General features: G+C 42.9%; 1 protein-coding gene across 10 annotated transcripts in view; it reads right to left on the bottom strand.

The window, feature by feature from the left end:
- HDAC4 (histone deacetylase 4) overlaps window positions 1-18507 on the bottom strand; it is a 257588-nt gene that overhangs the window by 142017 nt on the left and 97064 nt on the right. For 9 of the 10 annotated variants that reach the window (XM_075153823.1, XM_075153822.1, XM_075153820.1 and 6 more), the window contains one exon: window positions 15475-15546. In XM_075153823.1, the coding sequence (XP_075009924.1) occupies window positions 15475-15546 (72 nt within the window). Of the gene's footprint in view, window positions 1-15474; window positions 17521-18507 lie in introns of those variants that run through there. The other variant, XM_075153825.1, reaches the window with a different exon arrangement.

An 18507-nucleotide genomic window follows, 5' to 3' on the forward strand; every position in this document is an offset into this window, starting at 1 on the left:
ATTTTATTTCCATCTCTTATCAGCATCTGGACACCGCCATATCGTGTATCAAGGTTAATGTAAAGCAATAGTCTAAACAGAAGTTAAACATGCTGTCATTCTAGAAAGGAAATTCTAGAGAATTTGATTCTCTGCAATTTTAAGGATTACTTTTTTTTTTCCCACTACTAAATTTTCATTATAAGCAGCAATATTCCCTGAGGGGTGTTCACAGCAAAGATTAAAACAAGACCATTGCATTTCCATTTCAGAGGGACCTGACGTAACTCCCTCCCACAGGTTCTTGTGCCCCCAAATCAGTGGCCATCCAGAGGGAGGAGGATGGTGAGCAGAGCAGCAGCAGCTGGATCATGAGAAGGAGAGTCAGGAGAGCTGGTCACTGACAGCCAGGTCACCTCCAGCCCTGCCCAAAATGAAACTTCTTCCCAAATCCCAGCAGATTTAGTAAAATTTCACCATCCTCTTCCTCTTTACTTGGGATAGCAGTGCAACATCTTCAATTCTACTACCAACAGCCTTTTCTGTTAGTTGAAAATAATCATAAGAAAAGTACATCCCCCAACACAGCCTACACACTACCACCACACTGTGGAGAAGAACATCAGTCGCAGAGACCTGATTTTCTTGCACAGAGTGCCCTGGAGCACAGACAACACATTAAAAGAAATATAAGGAAGGAATAATCTGGGAACCGAACTCTTTTTGCAGCAAACTTTTTCCCCCACCCAAAGCACCATTAGCAATGCTGCTGGCAGTCACAGTTCACACTTTATGCCACACCAAAAAAAAGTTCAAGCAGCGAAAGTGGAAACTTCCCCTTCAACTTAAATTCACAGTTGCTGTTACTGATCCCATAATGAGTACGTCCTTATGCAATTAAAAATTTCCAAGGCGACACAGGTACACCACAAAGTGAAGCTCCCCACCAGACGTCCCAGCAAGCCACAGTGACTGAGTGGTCACCAGGCTTTAAGGTGGTGACCACAAGCTATGGGGGAAGTCCTCTGCTGCTTTCCACAGCACTCTTCAGGAGAAAATACATTATTAGTGAGAGTGCGGGTAATTCTTAGTTTAAATATAACTACATTTAAGTACCTAAAGAGAAACAAAGCATTCTAGCTCCAATACTTAGGACCCACTCCCCGGATCAGCCGCAGGTGGAAATTGCTCACCTTCGTTGTCCCGTCACAACAGAGCAGCTTCAAGCCAAAGTACTTTTCCCCCCCCACTTACGGGTCTAAAGTGCAAGATGCACACAATAAGTACAACGACTTTTTTTCTTATAAAATGCTGACTGTTCCAAAGGACTGCACATAAAAGCCCTGTCATGAAGGGTTAGTTATGTTTATTCACACTCCATTAAAGTTCAGACATATCATACCCCAGCCCATTTTTTACTGTAATATCACCTGGAATCAGTTTTGAGGCTCTGCCACTCCACTAGCTTGGGCCAAGGTGGAAAGTCATCTTTACCATGTATTGTCCACTTCATACAAGACAGATGATTCTCCAGCTTCTCTCGGTTTGTGTTTGGACTGAGATATATCTGACCCACCCCTGACTCAGTCCTCTTCCCCTCCCGCCTTTCCTTCTGGCTTCTTCACAGCATTATCTTATAACCCCCCAGTTCCTATGGGCTTTTAGCTCCTGAGCCTGAAAACACAGCCAAGGATGGAGGACAGGGATTTAAATTTTGTTTAGCACTGCTTCAACACATGATAAATCCCTGTAACAGGGATTGACACATAATGTGAAAGAAATTTTATTTTTTCTATCTATATAAATGTGGGTTTGGGGGTATATTTTTGCTAATGCTCTACTTACAGTTTGCTAGCACAACATGTTTGCCACCAGGAAAAACTGGTTGCTTTTTAGATCCTATCAAAGGTAGGAAAGGCAGAAGAGGAGCCATCCTCTCTGGAACATCTTAGCTAGCTTTAAAATTCAAAACATGATTTGTGAGGTTAAATGCGCTCACATACACACTTCCAGTGAAGTGGAAACCTGAACACCACGATCTGTTTGAGTTTCAGGGACAGAGCTGGGCGCCAGCTCTGCACCTCTTCTCCCGCTCAGAAATGCCCCGTGGCTGCCACTACGCAGCATGGCCAGTCCTGTTCTGCATCTATAATGATACCTTTCACTTAAAAATACAGTAATGAAGTCTGCTCAAATAAATATTTTAAGCAAGTATCTGTAATTGAGAGCAGGATTCCTGAAGTAGCTTTTTTATTCTTGTGTATTCAGAGGTGGGAAGCGCTTCCAGCTTGGGCTGTGTTTCAGTGCAGGTACACAAGCATACACAATCCCATTGAGAAGGGCATGTTTCACTGATGCTTTTAGATATCTGCCACTTGTTTAATCATGCTCTTTTTTGAATATTTGGAGGTATCAAATCAACATGTTCCTGGACCCCAGGACCAAGGCATGCCACGTTTAGGAGGGTAACATGTTTGAGTGCTACAGCATATTATGTGAAAGGAATTACTGTCACTCTCCGAGCTGGGTTTTATCAGCAGAACTTTACTGCTCGGTTAAGCAAAATCCCTCATCATCTAACCTGGGCTGAGACAGATGGGGCAGGTCTAATACCATCTTAAGAAACTTCCAATTTAAATGAAAAGCACGCCAGCTCTCTGGCTTACTGTCAGAAGAGCAAGAATTAGTTTTCCTCGCTCTTCCCTCTCAGTACGTCACAAACACCTTCACAAACCTATTGCTGATCCCGAGACCTCGAATCACTACCTTTCACTAACAGAAAACAAACAGAAAAACCCACTGCTCATCAGAGAACGATTTCAGAAATGGAAGAATAAAACCCCACCTGCCGGCTGGCCAGATCTGTATCTCGGGCATTGGAATCCCAACACTCTCCGGGCAAATGCCTTTAACTCTGCCTGCTACTTAGAGGTTAGCAGAAGCAATAATTTGTTCGCTGTGATACAAGACCTGGCGAGACAAAGTTGTGTTACTATGTGATGACTATGTACTGTCTCCTCCTAAAAGGAGATCTCTGCTCGGAACAAGACCAAAGCAGCACCCTGCTTCCATGCTCCCTCATCCTGCAAGCTCTGCAATATCAGCATGACATTTGAAAGGGTCCTGCTCTGCCCTCATCCTCTTTCCTACCAGTAAAAGACATCTTGCACATTAAAAAAGGGCCATAATAATACCTGTGCTAACAATTTTGCATCTAAATTTCAGAGGGTTTCTATTACAATTCAGTCATTCTTCTCTGTATTCCTAAGGAGTGCAAGAAAAACATCACTTTAAAAATCATGAGCTTTAAAAACTATGACAATAGCACACAAAATGAAATAAAATCCAGTGCCTTCACTTTCAGGTGTCATGACTTAGCAAGGTCAAAAGGAAACAAGAACATAATTCGTGACCATGAGGATTAAGGAATGTTTTCTTTGCAACTGCATGTCAAAATAAAAAAAAAGCAGCTCTATATTATAAATATTTATCATCAATACAGTGAGCAAAGGATGATCAAGCAGACTGGTGACACTTGGCTTTCATGTGTTTCCTTGAAAAGCCTCAAGTGCACAGAAGAGCAGCACGCACGAGTGACATGCGCTCCTCTAATATCCAATGCCCAAGACTAAGCTCTGGGGTTCGAACAGACATTGCCTGCACAAGAGGAGGTGACCAAGTGTTGCTGCTGCAGGCCCCGGAGACCACCATGAACACGCACATCCACGCTTGCAGCAGGAGAACATCAGGGCTGTGGACTCGCACCGTGGGGAACCAGCGTGCAGCGAGACAGACGGAGCACGAGCAGCTCCAGGTGGGGCTTATGCTGGGACAAGTCATGGTCTGGGGTCAACAGCCCTTTGCCGTGGAGCCACCTCTTGGTCTGGGCTGAGCCCTCGGCAATGGCCAGGAGAAGCCTGTCCATGGCTGCGGGCAGCCAGGTCAGGACAGGCTGAAACACATCAACTCAGAGCAGCTCAGACACAGCAGAGTCTTCTCTGGTCAAGCGTTGCTTTACAGCGCTCCCTGATGCACCCTGGCAGCTGCTACGCTGCGTTTCGTGGTAAGAGGGAGCGAGCCCAGACCCTGCCTTGCCGACACCACGCGCGGGCAAGATAACGCTTCTCCATCCCCGACCCTTATCTCAACCCAAGTGACACTGCGTTCTCCTTGCAGTGAGCTATAAATAGGGCAGCTTATTGGAAACTCCACAAAAAGTAAATGCCAGCTACGGGTGGTTGACCCGGGGCACCAACTGCATTTAGTTATGATTAATCAGTCGTGAGATGCAAAGCTTTAGCCTCTGAGTTGCCAAAATAAGGTATGAGCACAATATTTTTCTCAGGTCTCCCGAGGGCCTCCATGTGAACAGGGAAGGTTACGGTTGTTTCAATTAAGGATAGTGACTGTCAGGAGAAGTCCAGCCAAAATGTTCCAAGTTCAAAGAAAGTACAAGAACAAAGAATTCAGACAGCCTGTATTAAAAGAAAAGAAAAACCAACAATACAACACACTGAAACGCAGGAAACCACTGCCACTTCTCCTTCACCTCCACCATTTCAACTTTTCCCCATTTAAAACTGATTTTGCATTGAGGATATTCTACACATCATCCAAACGCTGTTGTGGCTTTCATCCCCATGTAAGGGGTTTTTTTTTCCAGTTCTTGTCGTTCTCCTGCTTCCTGGTACTTCCAACATTTCAAAAGCCGGATTATTTCCTGTAAATTCTTTTTAACTCCGTCCAACTCATTCACTCTCACGATACATTATTTGCTCAATAGGAGCTCATTCCATAGGTGCGTACAAATACAACTGTGCAACGAATTAGTCAATATATAACTTTACCAGACTCTGTATTATATTAAAGCAAAAGCCTGCAAAAAAATCAAGGGAACTGCTCTTACATTTACTGCACAGAAACCCTGATTCTAATATGAGGCTTAATAAGGAATAATTTATTTTCTCAGACAACCAACAATTTAAGCTTCACACTTCTAATCAGGATACTGAGTTTTCATGGATGGAAAGCAGACTGACATCTGCTAACACCTCCTCTACCCTGGGGTCATCAAGGGATCAGGCTATCACCTGGACATGACTAGGACCTGATTTTTACCAAATTCATTTCAATTTCCTTCTATCTGCTGCAGGTATTGTGCAGGTGACCACTACAACACACCACTGCGAGGACAGGCAAATACAGTTATTACCTGATTTTAGGGGAAGCCAGAGGAGAAAAGCCAACTGATTTGCCAAAGGTCAGAGAGTGAGTTGGCAGCAGACGCAGAGCCTCCTCATTCCAGAGCAATGAGCTGCTGGGATGAATCACAGGTATCTTCTAAGTCCGGTGAGGAACTGTCATGTTCTTCAGAAAAAGACCTGGATGCCTTTTCCAACGCACATGCCACAAAGCGCTGTTCAAACAAGCCCAGCTGCGATACGGAGATCACGGGCCAAGCCTCGAAGTTGCCGTTACACAAGGGAACCTCACTAAACCCACCCGTTTCCAAAGCAGGGTTTGCAAGAGTTAGGTTTGCACTTGCAATCACCTGTGTATTTATTTTTCCTGTGGATGGGAATATGTGCTTGTCTGTGATTCCGGACTGACCTTTTAGTACAAAGCAACCCAAAACCCTAGGTGACTGCAGAGAACCCTCCCACGCTCCAGCTTATGGGGCTACATCTCCAAATTCATCTTTACTGGTGAAAACCATATCAACCTACCTCCTAAACATCTGTGCATCAGCTAGAAACCCCTCTCCATCTCTGTGACCACTGCCACGGCTGGAGACCAGGCCTGATCTCCAGCCAGATGTGCAAGTAAAGACTTCTGTATGTCATTTGCCCACTCCCAGATAAGAAGCTTGTGTCAGACGCAGCTCAGCCAGTTTTTCCTCAAAAACGTTCATTTACCTTCATGATCAAATAGGTTCACCATCATTAGTTCCCTGCTCTGTTCGGTTGACTTCTCCTGCAACTACTGTCTCAGGATCCTAGCGTCACACTTGCCACGAAGCCACAACCCAGCTCCAACAATCACACGAAAGCACTGAATAAGGTGCTTGCCTAGTTACCCTAATAAAGTCAAAACAGCCAATTTAAATTAATCCTCCAGTATAAGATTTCAATGAAAGCTTTTGGCAACTTTTACAACAGGACCTGGCTCACCAAGAACGATACCGATGAGGTGCAATTATTTTTCAAGTGCAAAATAAACTCGAAAATACCCACCTTGAAATTTTTTTGAGTCTGTCCATCCCTCCCCCATCCTCCCCCCAAAACATATGAACAAACCAAAACTGCTAATTTCATTCATGACAGATTTTTCTTTCCCCGACTGGAGGAATTCGGTCTACCCAGCAAAACTTAATGGAAAACATTCAATCAGAACATGGATATGCTTCCTTCACAGGTACATTATCAAGTAGATAGGCTTGCTTTGACTAGTTTTGCATTACATATTCCTTTTCTAACACATTATACAAGCATCAAATGTTAAGAAAAGTACAGCAGAAAATAACTTGGTCTGATATTTTTCTAATAAAACAATTTCCCAAAATATTTAAAGCACAAAAATAAGCTCTTATTACATACAACTGAAAAAAAATTTAAGAGCTTAAGACAGTTTTGGAATAGCAAAAAATAAAACATAAAGGTAGTCCCCCAACACTTTTTTTTTAATACCCTATTGTAACAGCTTAATCAATTTTTAAAAGAAATTGGAAAAAAATTGTATTCATTTATTTAATCTAAGAAACAATATGCATACAAGTAGTGGATCACTCTCCTCAGTGAAAATAAAAGCCTTCCATAACGACACTTAACCAATGCACATGATACCCTGACAACTCAGGATCTTCAAGACCTTCATTAATATCATTACAGCGTGACTGGCTATAAGCAGGACTACAAACGGGTTAAGGAAGGCAAGTTTTGACCTAAATTTCACCCACAGGTTGGTCTTCAGTGCAACCTGGAGAACCACAACAATAGCTTGTGAAGAGTTCCTCTCTCCAATGGAAAAGGTCAGTCATTGAATTTTGTTAGAAACTTTTAAAGAAATTCACCTTACACAATTCACTAGCAAGAATTGTAACAGCTTAAAAAACACCTAGCAAGGTATCATTAAAATGTGCAGTACATTTATTCTGTATATTACAATTACAGTTCCAAGTCAATGATTCCAAAGCCTTTCATTAGATCATAAAAACTTAAGACCAGCTTATAATGAAATCTCTAATCAAATATGAATGAATCATCCAATATGACACAATTTCTTCAATGAAAAACAGATGGAAAAGTAGTAACGATTGAGTGGTTTAAATAATTAGTTAAGCCAAAAGAGCAGATATTTAATCATAAGCACTTGTTTCAAGTTAAAGGAGACACCAGCTTAAGGTAGACCTCAAATCAAGCCATTCAAGGGGCAAATGCCAAGCCACCACCAACCATAAATGTAAACAAGATGGCTTTAGTGTGAATGAACTTACTACTGCATCCAAGGCACAGAAAACGACGACTTCACATTTGCTTGGTGAAAGGAATTAGGCGAGGATGGAGGAGGACATCCCTGCATGGTCCTCTTTGAGAAGTCTAGGGAGCCCGTGACTTAGGAAAGCACAGGCACGCAGAAGGAAACCATGCCGGTAAAGCTGAAGTGCTCACGTTGCAATCCAGCTCTCGAAAGACTCTGTTTGTTGAAGGCAACATCCGATCTTTCAAGGTCTACACGCTTAAGAAGTCAAAACAAAGTTAAACCATTACACATGGTTTGAAGTACTCTCACATTAACTCGGCACATCAGCGTTACTAGGGCTTTTTGGCTTGAAGTAGCTTGGTTACAATTTGTATTTGGATACTTGGTGAACTATGTCTCAGCCTAAATCATTTTTAGGTTTGGAGCAGTTTTTTTGGGGGCAGGGGAGGGGAGTAGGGGGGGAAAAGCGACGAAAAAGGAGAAGAAAGGTCTATTCGATCAACTAACGGCAATTCTCCAGGTCAGCACCTGGAGACTGATACAATATTTTAGGCATCATTGCGCAAGCCATTCACCTGATATTCCCTCCACTGCCCAAAGACAAAGCAGAGCCAAATATAGCCCTGAAAATCAATATACACTGGGGAAGAGCCTCTAGGATCTTGATAAATGCATCTCGTGTCAGAAGAGGAATTCCTAAAATCCTGGGAACACAGGTGGCTGCTGAGCACGGATCTATGGCATCTATTTCTCCTTTAGCGATAAACTACCCCAAGTTAATTTTGGCATAAAGCACTCTGGGGAGCTCCATGGTACAGAGCACATCAATAAAAAGGGAACGCGGACCAAAGCAAACACGCTGCTAACGAAAGAGTCCTCAGCAACTCCTCCACCCTCGTCCTCCGGCTAACACTCACATCCATCTAGCAGGCGTCAGGAGAAGCTGATGGAAAAGAGGAGTCAAGTACAGGGTGTGTCGGACCACTCCAGCCATAGGACAAGTGTTATCTTGAAAAAGTGAGAGAATTAAAAATAAAATAAAATTAAAAAAAAAAAAAAAAAAAACAAAAAACCAGAGATTTCATCTTGATTACCTCTTTAGCTTTGCAGATCCAGGCAAGACACCCGGAGTGGAAACACACATGGCAAACAGGACACGGCACAGTCACCGCAAGAGCACATCTGAGACACGCAGAATTTTTTGACTGAGAAACGCCTCAATCCGTGATCAACTTTCCATGAAATATTTATCACTTTTCATTCATCGCACGGTACTGTTATTTTTAGAAGAGCCAGAGGCAATGGGAACAGATTACTGATTAACAATTCAAGGGAGCCTTTAAATGTCTGCTCGTATCATGCCACCTCCTCCTTCCCTAAGAAGTCAGAAAGTTTAACGTAAATACCGTCAGGCATTCAAAGGCTCTTCCCTCCATCACCTGCTTTTATATAAAAGCAAAAGCACAAAACAACCTTTCCCTTGGTAGGGAATTGGGGAGAATTATTATTTTGAAAATAACACTTTGTGAACAGTCAGGACTAAGCAAATCCAGTGAAATCTATGGTTGATCAGTGTGAATTAATAAACTAAACAAGGTGAGGGAAGAATAAAGAAAAATAGCAAGTTGGGTCTTGCAGTAAAGCAAACTTTCCTGCCAGTTACTTTTCATCTAAGAAAACAACTCTGTATTCAAGTGCTTAAGATTTAAGTACTGCTTTCAGCTTTTAAAAGAGGAACAAGTCGTTAATAATTCATCCCACCTCCTCCGTTTAATAACCGTTTTCTTCTGGGTAAGAAAGAAGGTGACAGCTAAATATTTTTTCTGAGACAAAACACAACAAAATAGAGTTTAGGAGCTGCAGGCTCCTGCTCTTCCCACCCCACAGGATGAGGACATCCACAGACTATGTTCTGGGCAGACATCAAAGTGGTCCCCGCTCCAGCAAACCCAACCCAGTAAGAGATGTGGTTTAACTCCTTGCAGCATGCAGATGCTGACGTTCAGGCAAGAGATGGTGTCTCACCAGGCTGGCCAAAAAGCTCACCCCTCTTGCATACCTCCCTACACATGCAACAGGCACGTGCTGACGGAGAGTTAGAGAGTCATTAAATTATCCTATGACTGTGACCGACAAAACATGAGTTTGGGTGCAATATTAGTCCAGCAAAGAGGTCCTGAAGCTTGAACTTCCCTGCTACTCTGCAGGGAGCTGCCCAGAGTCTCTAGATGTGGCAATTCCCTCCCCTGTCCTGCATAAATGACCCCAAATTTGTTGACCACATTCTGAGCGGGCTTTTTATAAAAGCACAACAATACAGCAAATCATCTGTGGAAATCTGGGAGCTGGCTGAAGCGTTATGCAAGGCTTTCCTTGCTGAGCAATGGGTTACAAAGGTACCTCCAGCTGGTGAAACACTTCTTTTATTGTCATTGCAGGGGCTACATTTTGTGCGTCTAGCTTAGGGTTGGAAACAATACCTCTTGCAGTAAATACACGGTTAACTTGATTTTAATTATCAAAGCTCAAAGCTACACTAACCTGCAGTTTCTCCGCTATCTTATGCCAGAGCACCTAAATGGTGGCAAAATTAATACACTAAGCCTGACAAAAATAGCTGCAGCTTTTACATAAGCTAACAATAGGACAATAAGCAAACAACGATTTAATCTGCTTAGTGTAGAGTTGTGACATTGAAATGATTTCTCAAGAACTCACTTTTAATGATAATTTGGTTTTTGGGGTGGGTTTTTTCCCCTCCCCCCAGACTCCATGGAGAATAGATTAGGATATTTTTAACATTAAAGGACTAGCCCTTCTGCGTGCGAGCTACACTTCTGGGGCACGATAAAACCATATGCCATTTCCATACTAACACATCCCAGTGTGAACAAGGACGAACGGGCTCCTGCCTGCGGAGGCGTGAGCCTGTCGGGAACCCCGAATCCTAGCTGACCGGCCAGCAATCTGAACCCGCTTCAAAGCCCCACTGCACCACGCTGATTTGGTACCTTTCTGAAGGAGCTTTTGAAGCAGACACACTATAGAAAGAAGGCAAGTATCTGAAAACACGGTGCAGTGAGAGGGCATCCCCTTCGTTTGAAGGGATAAATTAACAAAGGCGCGGTATTCAGCTCTGTTAGACCAACTGGACTACCACTCCTTCCTCAGAGATGGGGATTAATCTCTGATTTCAAAAGCCTGTAAAATCATGTAACAATATTAGTCCAGAGGCTCTTGCAAACCATTTATTCATACATACATCAACATTTTTTTCAAATGAATGTGGAAGTGAGACTGGATAATTAGATCCAGGAAGAAGAAAAAGCAGGGAGCTGAAATCTCATGTATAATCCTCTGGCTGCCCCTGCCATGCTGCCCTTGCTCTTGCCAGTGTCAGATCCAGAAGACCCCCAGTACCGTGCTGGAAGAGCCTCAGTGCCGAGGGCTGAGCAGCAGCATCGTGATAAAGGCAGTGGTAGGAGGTCACATCCAGCGGCAGTGGCCTGGATGGAGAGCAGGGCTGCAGCCACATGCGGAAGAGCCATTTCGAGCAGCCTCACGTAGAAGATGCAGTCTGCTCATCACCACCCTTAGGACATCCCCAGTCAAGCCCCTGTGGCTCTTAGAGAAACTGCTCAGCAGCAGCCACCCTCCATGCTTTGTTCCTAACATTTTGCAGAAGACTACTATCAACCCTCAAAAACTCATCAGAAAACCACCACTGATCACTTCTCTAACGTGCACGATGGCCTCACAGACCACCAGTGGTTTGCAGATGACAGATGGAGAACAACCTCAAGGAGGCAAGCAGCAGCTTTCTATCTGATCTGCAACAGTGGCCAGAGAGAGGTCTTCACCTTAGGGGCAAGAAGCTCAGCGTCTTTTCCTCAACCTCTCCATACATCTGTATTCTGTAATAGGTATGTCCCAATGCAAACTATTTGTCAGCTGCACTCAACCACAACCATAAGTCATATGATTTCACTATTATTTTTATCACAACTTGGGAATCCCTGAAAAGCCAACGGAAATGCTATGGGAAGGGAGTTTCTTTCCTAATTCAGTAATTGTACTGTACACAGATATCCCCAGAACTTCACATTAGGCCATGACCAGCATATTGGGGAAACACGGCTGGTCGGCTGAGACTGTTCATCCCAATTTACAGTTTTATTACTGTAAAGCTTTTAAGTTTAAAAAGGACTAGTTTCCATCTCATTTAATTCTGGCATTTTACTTATATATCACAGATATCAAGCTGTTTTCACATTTCTAATACTGAAGAAATTGCTTAAGATTGTATTGCAACAAAATGAGCAACTATAAAGTTTACACCAACAAGAAAAACTGAAAAAACTTACGTGAGGTAGTTATCTGAAGTACTGTAAACACAGCCTTAAAAAGAAAGAAAACTCATTCTACAAAGTATGCTTAATGAAGATCTATTTGATAAATCTTAAGGATGGCATCAACAGTACGCAAGTGATTTAAGAGGATTATCTACAACATATCTAGATATTTACACAATCGAGGTCTTTAAGACTGGCCCCCCAGCTTTGTACTATGGAAAAGGCACAGCATTGCTCAGTTTAAAGCATAGGAAGAAAAAGTAAGAGGACAAGAGAGCTCTATCCCTCCCTCCTTACATATGAATCAGTCTCCTTATGCAGACTGCAGCTAAGTTCACTGCTAAAAACTAGAATAAATAATGTAAAACACAAACCAGTATACTAACTTGCAGGACAATTCCTTCACCGTTCTGCAAGCAATCTGCTGCCACCCACCAAAACCAGGCAGTGGCCACCTCTGTGCCCACCTATCTGAGAAGCTTTCTCTCCTGCTAAACTTGGCCCCTTAATCATCATGAGATTTTCCATGTAACATTAACTAAAAATAATCTGTTTACTCCTTGCTTTGAAGAGCTCTGAATTCAGCAAGTTAAAAGTTAAGGAAAAACAACGTTGCCCCTTCCTCCCCCAGGCCAAAGATGCAGTAATATTCTGAAGCGAGAAGAAGAGAAAGCAGCATTATCAAACATTATCATATTCCTGTGCAAGATGTGGGTTGTGGGGGTTTTTGTCTTGTTTTACTTTTACAAGTAAAATTCAGAAGCACCAATTATGGGTGATACATTTTTGAAAAGAGAAAATGTTTCCCTTCCTCAAATTATTCCTTAATTTATGCAAAAAGCAGAGAGAGAAATCATTTTCCTAAAAACACACCTTGCCGATGACTGAATTCCGTTCTACTCAACCCAATTCACTCCTAAAACCGTTTCATAACAGTGCTCTAAACATTTTGATTTTGTACTTGAGATGCTTGCACAGAATAGAGCATGTTTAGGACCTCGGTATTGTACATCCCTTTCTCGCCCCTCTACATCAGAGAAGAACAACTAATAAGGATCAAACCTCTCCTTCACTTGGTTCGTGGTGAAGAGAAAACATTTTGGTTTCCTACAAGTACACCGCAATGATTTTATCTTAACTAGAAATGTAGTTCTGGGGATAAAGGCTCATTGTCCGCTGAAGTTTATACATCATGAGGGCTACAAACCAGTCGCTTTACCATAACCAGGACAGGATAAGGTTTTAAATGGAATATCCCAGGACACAATTAAGCAATTTTTTTTCTTAAGCTGTTTTTCAACACCATTATTTCATCCATGCCTGAGACTTGGAACAACACCACACAACCCACACACAACTTGTTTTTCCAGGCAATACTTGGTATTCCTTCTCCTTTCTTCTCTCAGAAGGATCTGCAGCAAACTCCTAAAGGTAATAACGATAAAAACCAGACAGGACAATGGTTTGCCCAAGTGGGTAACTCCCTCAAACTGACAGCAACTTTTAACAGTAATTTTAAAAACCCATCAGGATACATAGGTATAGGCAGGCACCACGCTTGAAAGCCAGCTATGAGCCACTTCCAAGATCAATGATATTTGCTTGCATTTACAAACATGCCGAAACATCTTTTTGCCTTTTGCCAAACACAATGCTTCCAGGTTTTAATCACCATTCTGCAAATCAAAATATAAGAGAGACATTTCCAGCTCGTGTACACACTGCAGGGCTGAAAAGATTTCTCAAAAATTTAGCAGAAACTGAATAAGCATAGGGTCTCGAGTGAAAAGTACCTGGGTGACCACTGTCCAGAGCCAATGCTGCTTCTTGCATAAGGTCACATTTTCATTCCCAGTCAGTCCTGTCCTTCGCCCATTACACGCACAACCAGCCTGATCGTTCCAGCATGAGACAGGAATTCCCACGACTCAAACGCTGGCAGAAGTCATTCAACAAAAAGACATTGCTGCCTATTGCACATCCCGCCCTCTTAGCACGAGCACAGCTCCCCAGTGATGGCTAGCTCTTTATTTTTTCAGTAGGCATACAGGTAAGCTATTAAAAATGCTCAAAATGGAGTCCAAACAGCAAGAATTCCATAAATCCTGTATGAGTCCATAACACCTTAAAAAAGCCTCCTTTCATCTGGGGAAAAATAGTCAGAGCACACCAAACTCTACCATCAGGTTACCCAAGTTGTTAACCAGCATCAGCCTTTGTCCTGAAATATCTCAAAAGGAAACATTAAACATAACAAGCAACAATGAAATCAATTCCCAAAAAAAAAAAAAACAACTAAAACCCACCACATTCACAACACTGGCCACTGTTCTACTGACAGAAGAGAGGACTGTGAATCCTCTTGTGCAGAACCACAAAATTCAATCTAGCACCTGGATATGAAATGGGGAGTAAAACCTTTAAGTTGACCTGTGTTACCACGATAGCCTTAAAATGAGAATCTCTCTCAGGGTTAGGAAAATATAACCTCCCTTACCTGACGGACAAGTTTTGGAGCACACGGAGGGAAGAGAGATTTCTCAGAATCCGAAGCCAAACACTCGTACCTGGTAAATAAGGATATCTTCCTTTTTTTTCCAACACAATAGCTCTGCCTCCTTAAAAGTTTCCTTCCCCAGATATGCATTTAAGTCCACAAAAATCTAGGTTAGGTCACAGCCCATTTTTTCGCCCCCCTAATCTACTGGAGTTGTTTTGAATAACCTTCGTTTACATTTTTCCAACTTGCATTACCAGAAGCGCTTAGATCTTCTGCGAGATCTCTTCCTTAATATAAAAGGACCTAAAGGCATTTTGGAAGGCAGCAGAGAAGGGAAAGTTGCGTTTTTGGAAAACTCGAGCTCCTACCTGGAAAGTAGACAATGCTTCATATATCCTACCATCCCCAGTATAAATACCTCTAACTGTTTGTACCTGGAAACAAAACACTTTTGGAAGAGAGAAGGGGGAAACACAAAAGACAGCAGCAGATTGCTTTCCATAGCATTCCATGTATTGTGACCAAAACTTTGGTTTCCATCACTTGAAGTGCTGCAATTGTGAGCCACAAGATCTCTCTCAGCTCCATGAGGAGCAGACAGTCTCCAGGATGAACGCTGTGGCTGCTGTGCTTGCTTCATACCAGTAGGTCAAGACCCAAGAGATACCGTAGCAGGATCATCAGAAGAGGGAAGAAGAGCAAATATCCCAGAGCCCAGTGGGATACACTTTGATCAGCCTGCGTTTGGCTCCTCATTTCAACACAAGGAGATTTCTCCTTCACGGGAGCAGCAACTCAAAAACCTACTTTGCTTCGCAGTGCTCCTTTTAGGCTGTGAAAAGACTTGTAAGGTGCTGCTTTGTTCTGCTGTCCTCTCCTTTCTAAGGAGAAACAAGCAGCTCCAACCAGGTTAGGCTCTCCTTAGCCCCCTGCCAAGGGTGAGGGCTGAGCTATTTAAGACTCCCAAGGCTGCTGTGCTCCATTCTCCCTCCACTCCCAAATCCCACTCGCCCAGCCTGGGAAAGTAGATGTGTGCAAGTTCTAACAGACTTTGTTCCAGCATTTTACATTTGCATTCTGCTCTCCCACTTGCAAGATAGAGCTGCAGAATATTTTACTGCATTCCCAGAATAGGAACAACATTTAATAAAAGTTTCTTCTTACCAGAGCTAGGCATGTGGTTCACTCTAGGTGGATTCAACAGCTCTACTGGCTGGTCTCTGCCAGAAAGCCCATCTGGAAAGAGAAAAAAAAAAAAAAAATCACATCAACTCTTTGGTTAGCTGAGCCATTTTAGACATTCCAAGCAGAAACAAAATCACTAACCAATTATCAATGTAAAACAGAAACACACAAGTAGCACAAATCAAGAGAAACAAGAACATTAACAGGACAGCTGCGCTACAACTGCTTACACTAAAGCATAAAATAAAAGATACTGCAGCCCGAATTGTGCTCAGGTTTTCCCGGTCTTTAAATCCATAACTGGTACTGATCCCAATCCAAGGAAATAGGCACGTCAGCTTATAAACCTTACCATACAATAACTAAATTGCAATTCATTCCTTGCTCGGAGAACTGAGTGAGTTAAGACAGAAACACAGCCCTGTGAAGCAAAGTTGAAGAATGGCTGTAATATGCCAGGGAGATGTTAAGGAAAACTGACAAATCACTGCAGGAGATTAAAATGCATAGACATGCATAACAAGCCCCATTTTGCATAAGTTTGGATTTCAGAAAGGCATTAAAAACATACTTTGTAAATGATATGCAGAAATCCATCTTGCTGAAGCAGTTCTCTATTTAAAATATTTCAAAGATTGTATCTTGCATTCAGGTAGAGTTAAAACAGAAGAACATGATACCTACTGCTGTAGACTGCCAGACCAGATTTTCTAGTCACCCATTCCCCTTCCATCTGCCCCCCCCCAAAAGTTGAAGCAAAAAATGCTAAATTATGTTTTCAGTACTTAGATCATGAATACTTGAATACAGAAAACTTATCTCAAACCCATTTGCTCCACTGTAAATATCTCCAGCTTTGCCAGTTCTGTCTCACTTGTTCTCCTCCAATGCCTTTCTGCACTCTGTGCTACAGCACAGATACGATCAAGCCAAACCCTGTCTGGAGACATCAAAGAAGCCACCCCATCTCTCTCAGACAAAGCAAAGGACAGTATTTTAAAAATGTTAAGATGTCAGTGAAACATTAAAAAACCTACTAAATAAAGAAATAAATAAACCAAAAAACAATCCACACTGTTTTCTTCTCCCTATTTTCTCCATTCCAGGTTTCTGGAGAGAAAGCATAGTTGGGTCTTCTCCATCACTTGCATGAGTTTGCCTCCAGTGACCATACCCAAGGATCAGTGCAGCCTCAGGCAATATGTCAATAAATTAAACTATAACCATGCTGAGTTCTCCTTCTCGAACAAGTAATATAGATTATTCACATTATAATTTTTTTGGCTTTTGGTTTGTTACTTCCTAGAGCCAAGAAAGTGGCTGGACTTGCTGTACCGGAGCGGCCAACCTACCCCATCGGTGGGATGACACTTGGCCAGCTGAGTTTCACCTGCACAAGCAGCAGCGAATGGCAATAAATGAGGAGGCAACTGGATTGAAGGGGTAGAGCAAAACGTCACTATTTTAAATAACATTCAGCCATCAGCTTCTCCAGATTCACAACCCAGTGGTCGCTGCAGATCAAAGAGCGTAAATGGATAGCAAAAATATATGATCCTCCCTGGTTATTAAACGTCGGGTTTTACAGCCTTGTTTCTCCTATAAGACAGGCACTTGCTATCTCAGCCCTCAGTTTTATTTTTTAATTCATTGGCAAACTGCAACCATACTTGCTGCTGAAGCCTTTGCTGAACATGCCAGCATCGCCCAGGGACCACGAGCAGCTCCCAAAACTCATCTCTTCAGCCTGCCAGCGGCTTTAAAAAAAAACAAACAAAAAAAAAAACAAACCACCACTCTGCGAGGCTCTCCTAGCAACGAAGCAGCAGCCGCCCCAGCAGCCAGCCGGCACTGCACGCGTACCCGCGCCGGCACACGCTGCGCCTCGGCCGGAGCGTCCAGGAAAAGGGAGCGCGCAGCAGGGAGAGGCGGAACAGCCCCAGGAGCCCCTGCGTTCTCCTGGGGAGCTGAGCAGTTTTGGCTTCTCCACTGAACTATTGCAGATGAAGATGTGCCTTCAGAGAAGGACCCATCTACAAAACAGAGCCTTGTTACCAGCAGCCCAGGTGCTCTGCGAGACAAATCCGGGTCAATTTTGACAAAAACACCCATTTACAGCAAGGCTGTTGGAGCAAAGGTGCCTTTTCTAATGCTAAATCCAGCAGTTTTGAACAAGTGACATATTAAACCCACACCTCCAGCGGTACAAAGCTGCTGGCAGGGAACAACTGACAAGAGCCCACCTATTCCTAGCGTGAGATCGCAGCACCAGCTATTTCGGCAGGCTCACCTGGCTGGCCAGACACCACGGACGGGCACCTGCGTGAAGCAGGCAACCCACTTGCTGTCAGGATACTGCAGGAGATTCCCCAAAGTCTCAGTCCTACATCGGGTCAGCTACTTAGGGTGTGAAATATTCTTTTGCTCTGGATTGCAGTGGTTGCACAGTATCTGTATTACTCAAAGCTGCAATGGCTCCCACCATCAATGAGCTTCACTTGACAAAAAAACTGAGCATCTTGGACTCAAAACTTTGCTGCACATGCAGAGTTAGCTTGGCTTTTGAGCCAAAAAAAAAAACCAAACAACCCAGAACACAAACTTGGCCTCTCGAAGCAGTTAAACATTCCTGTTGTCTCCTCAACTTCTTACAACAAGCTAAAGATGCTACAGAAAGCAAAGAAAACCTTTAAATTCAAGAAACTAGCTGATCAGTTTATTAGGAAAGTTAAAATACCATTGCATTTAATGAAGCATCGTATCTACTGCCAACACAATACTGACCAAAAAAAAAAAAAACCCAATCCAAGGCAACCAAAAACCTTACACCTTCCGAAAGGAGCAGAAGAGTCCCTTACACCAGTCTGAAGGAAGGCTTTAAAATCGTAACTGCGCTACATCAAATTTTGATCAAGTACTAAAATCCATACACCCAATCTAGGTGTGTAGACCCGATCTAGGTCTTCCTCCTTTGCTGCCCACAAAAGCACTTGCTTTGATTGCTTCCTTCTC

Source organism: Calonectris borealis, chromosome 6, assembly GCF_964195595.1.
Source record: "Calonectris borealis chromosome 6, bCalBor7.hap1.2, whole genome shotgun sequence".
NCBI lineage: Eukaryota > Metazoa > Chordata > Aves > Procellariiformes > Procellariidae > Calonectris > Calonectris borealis.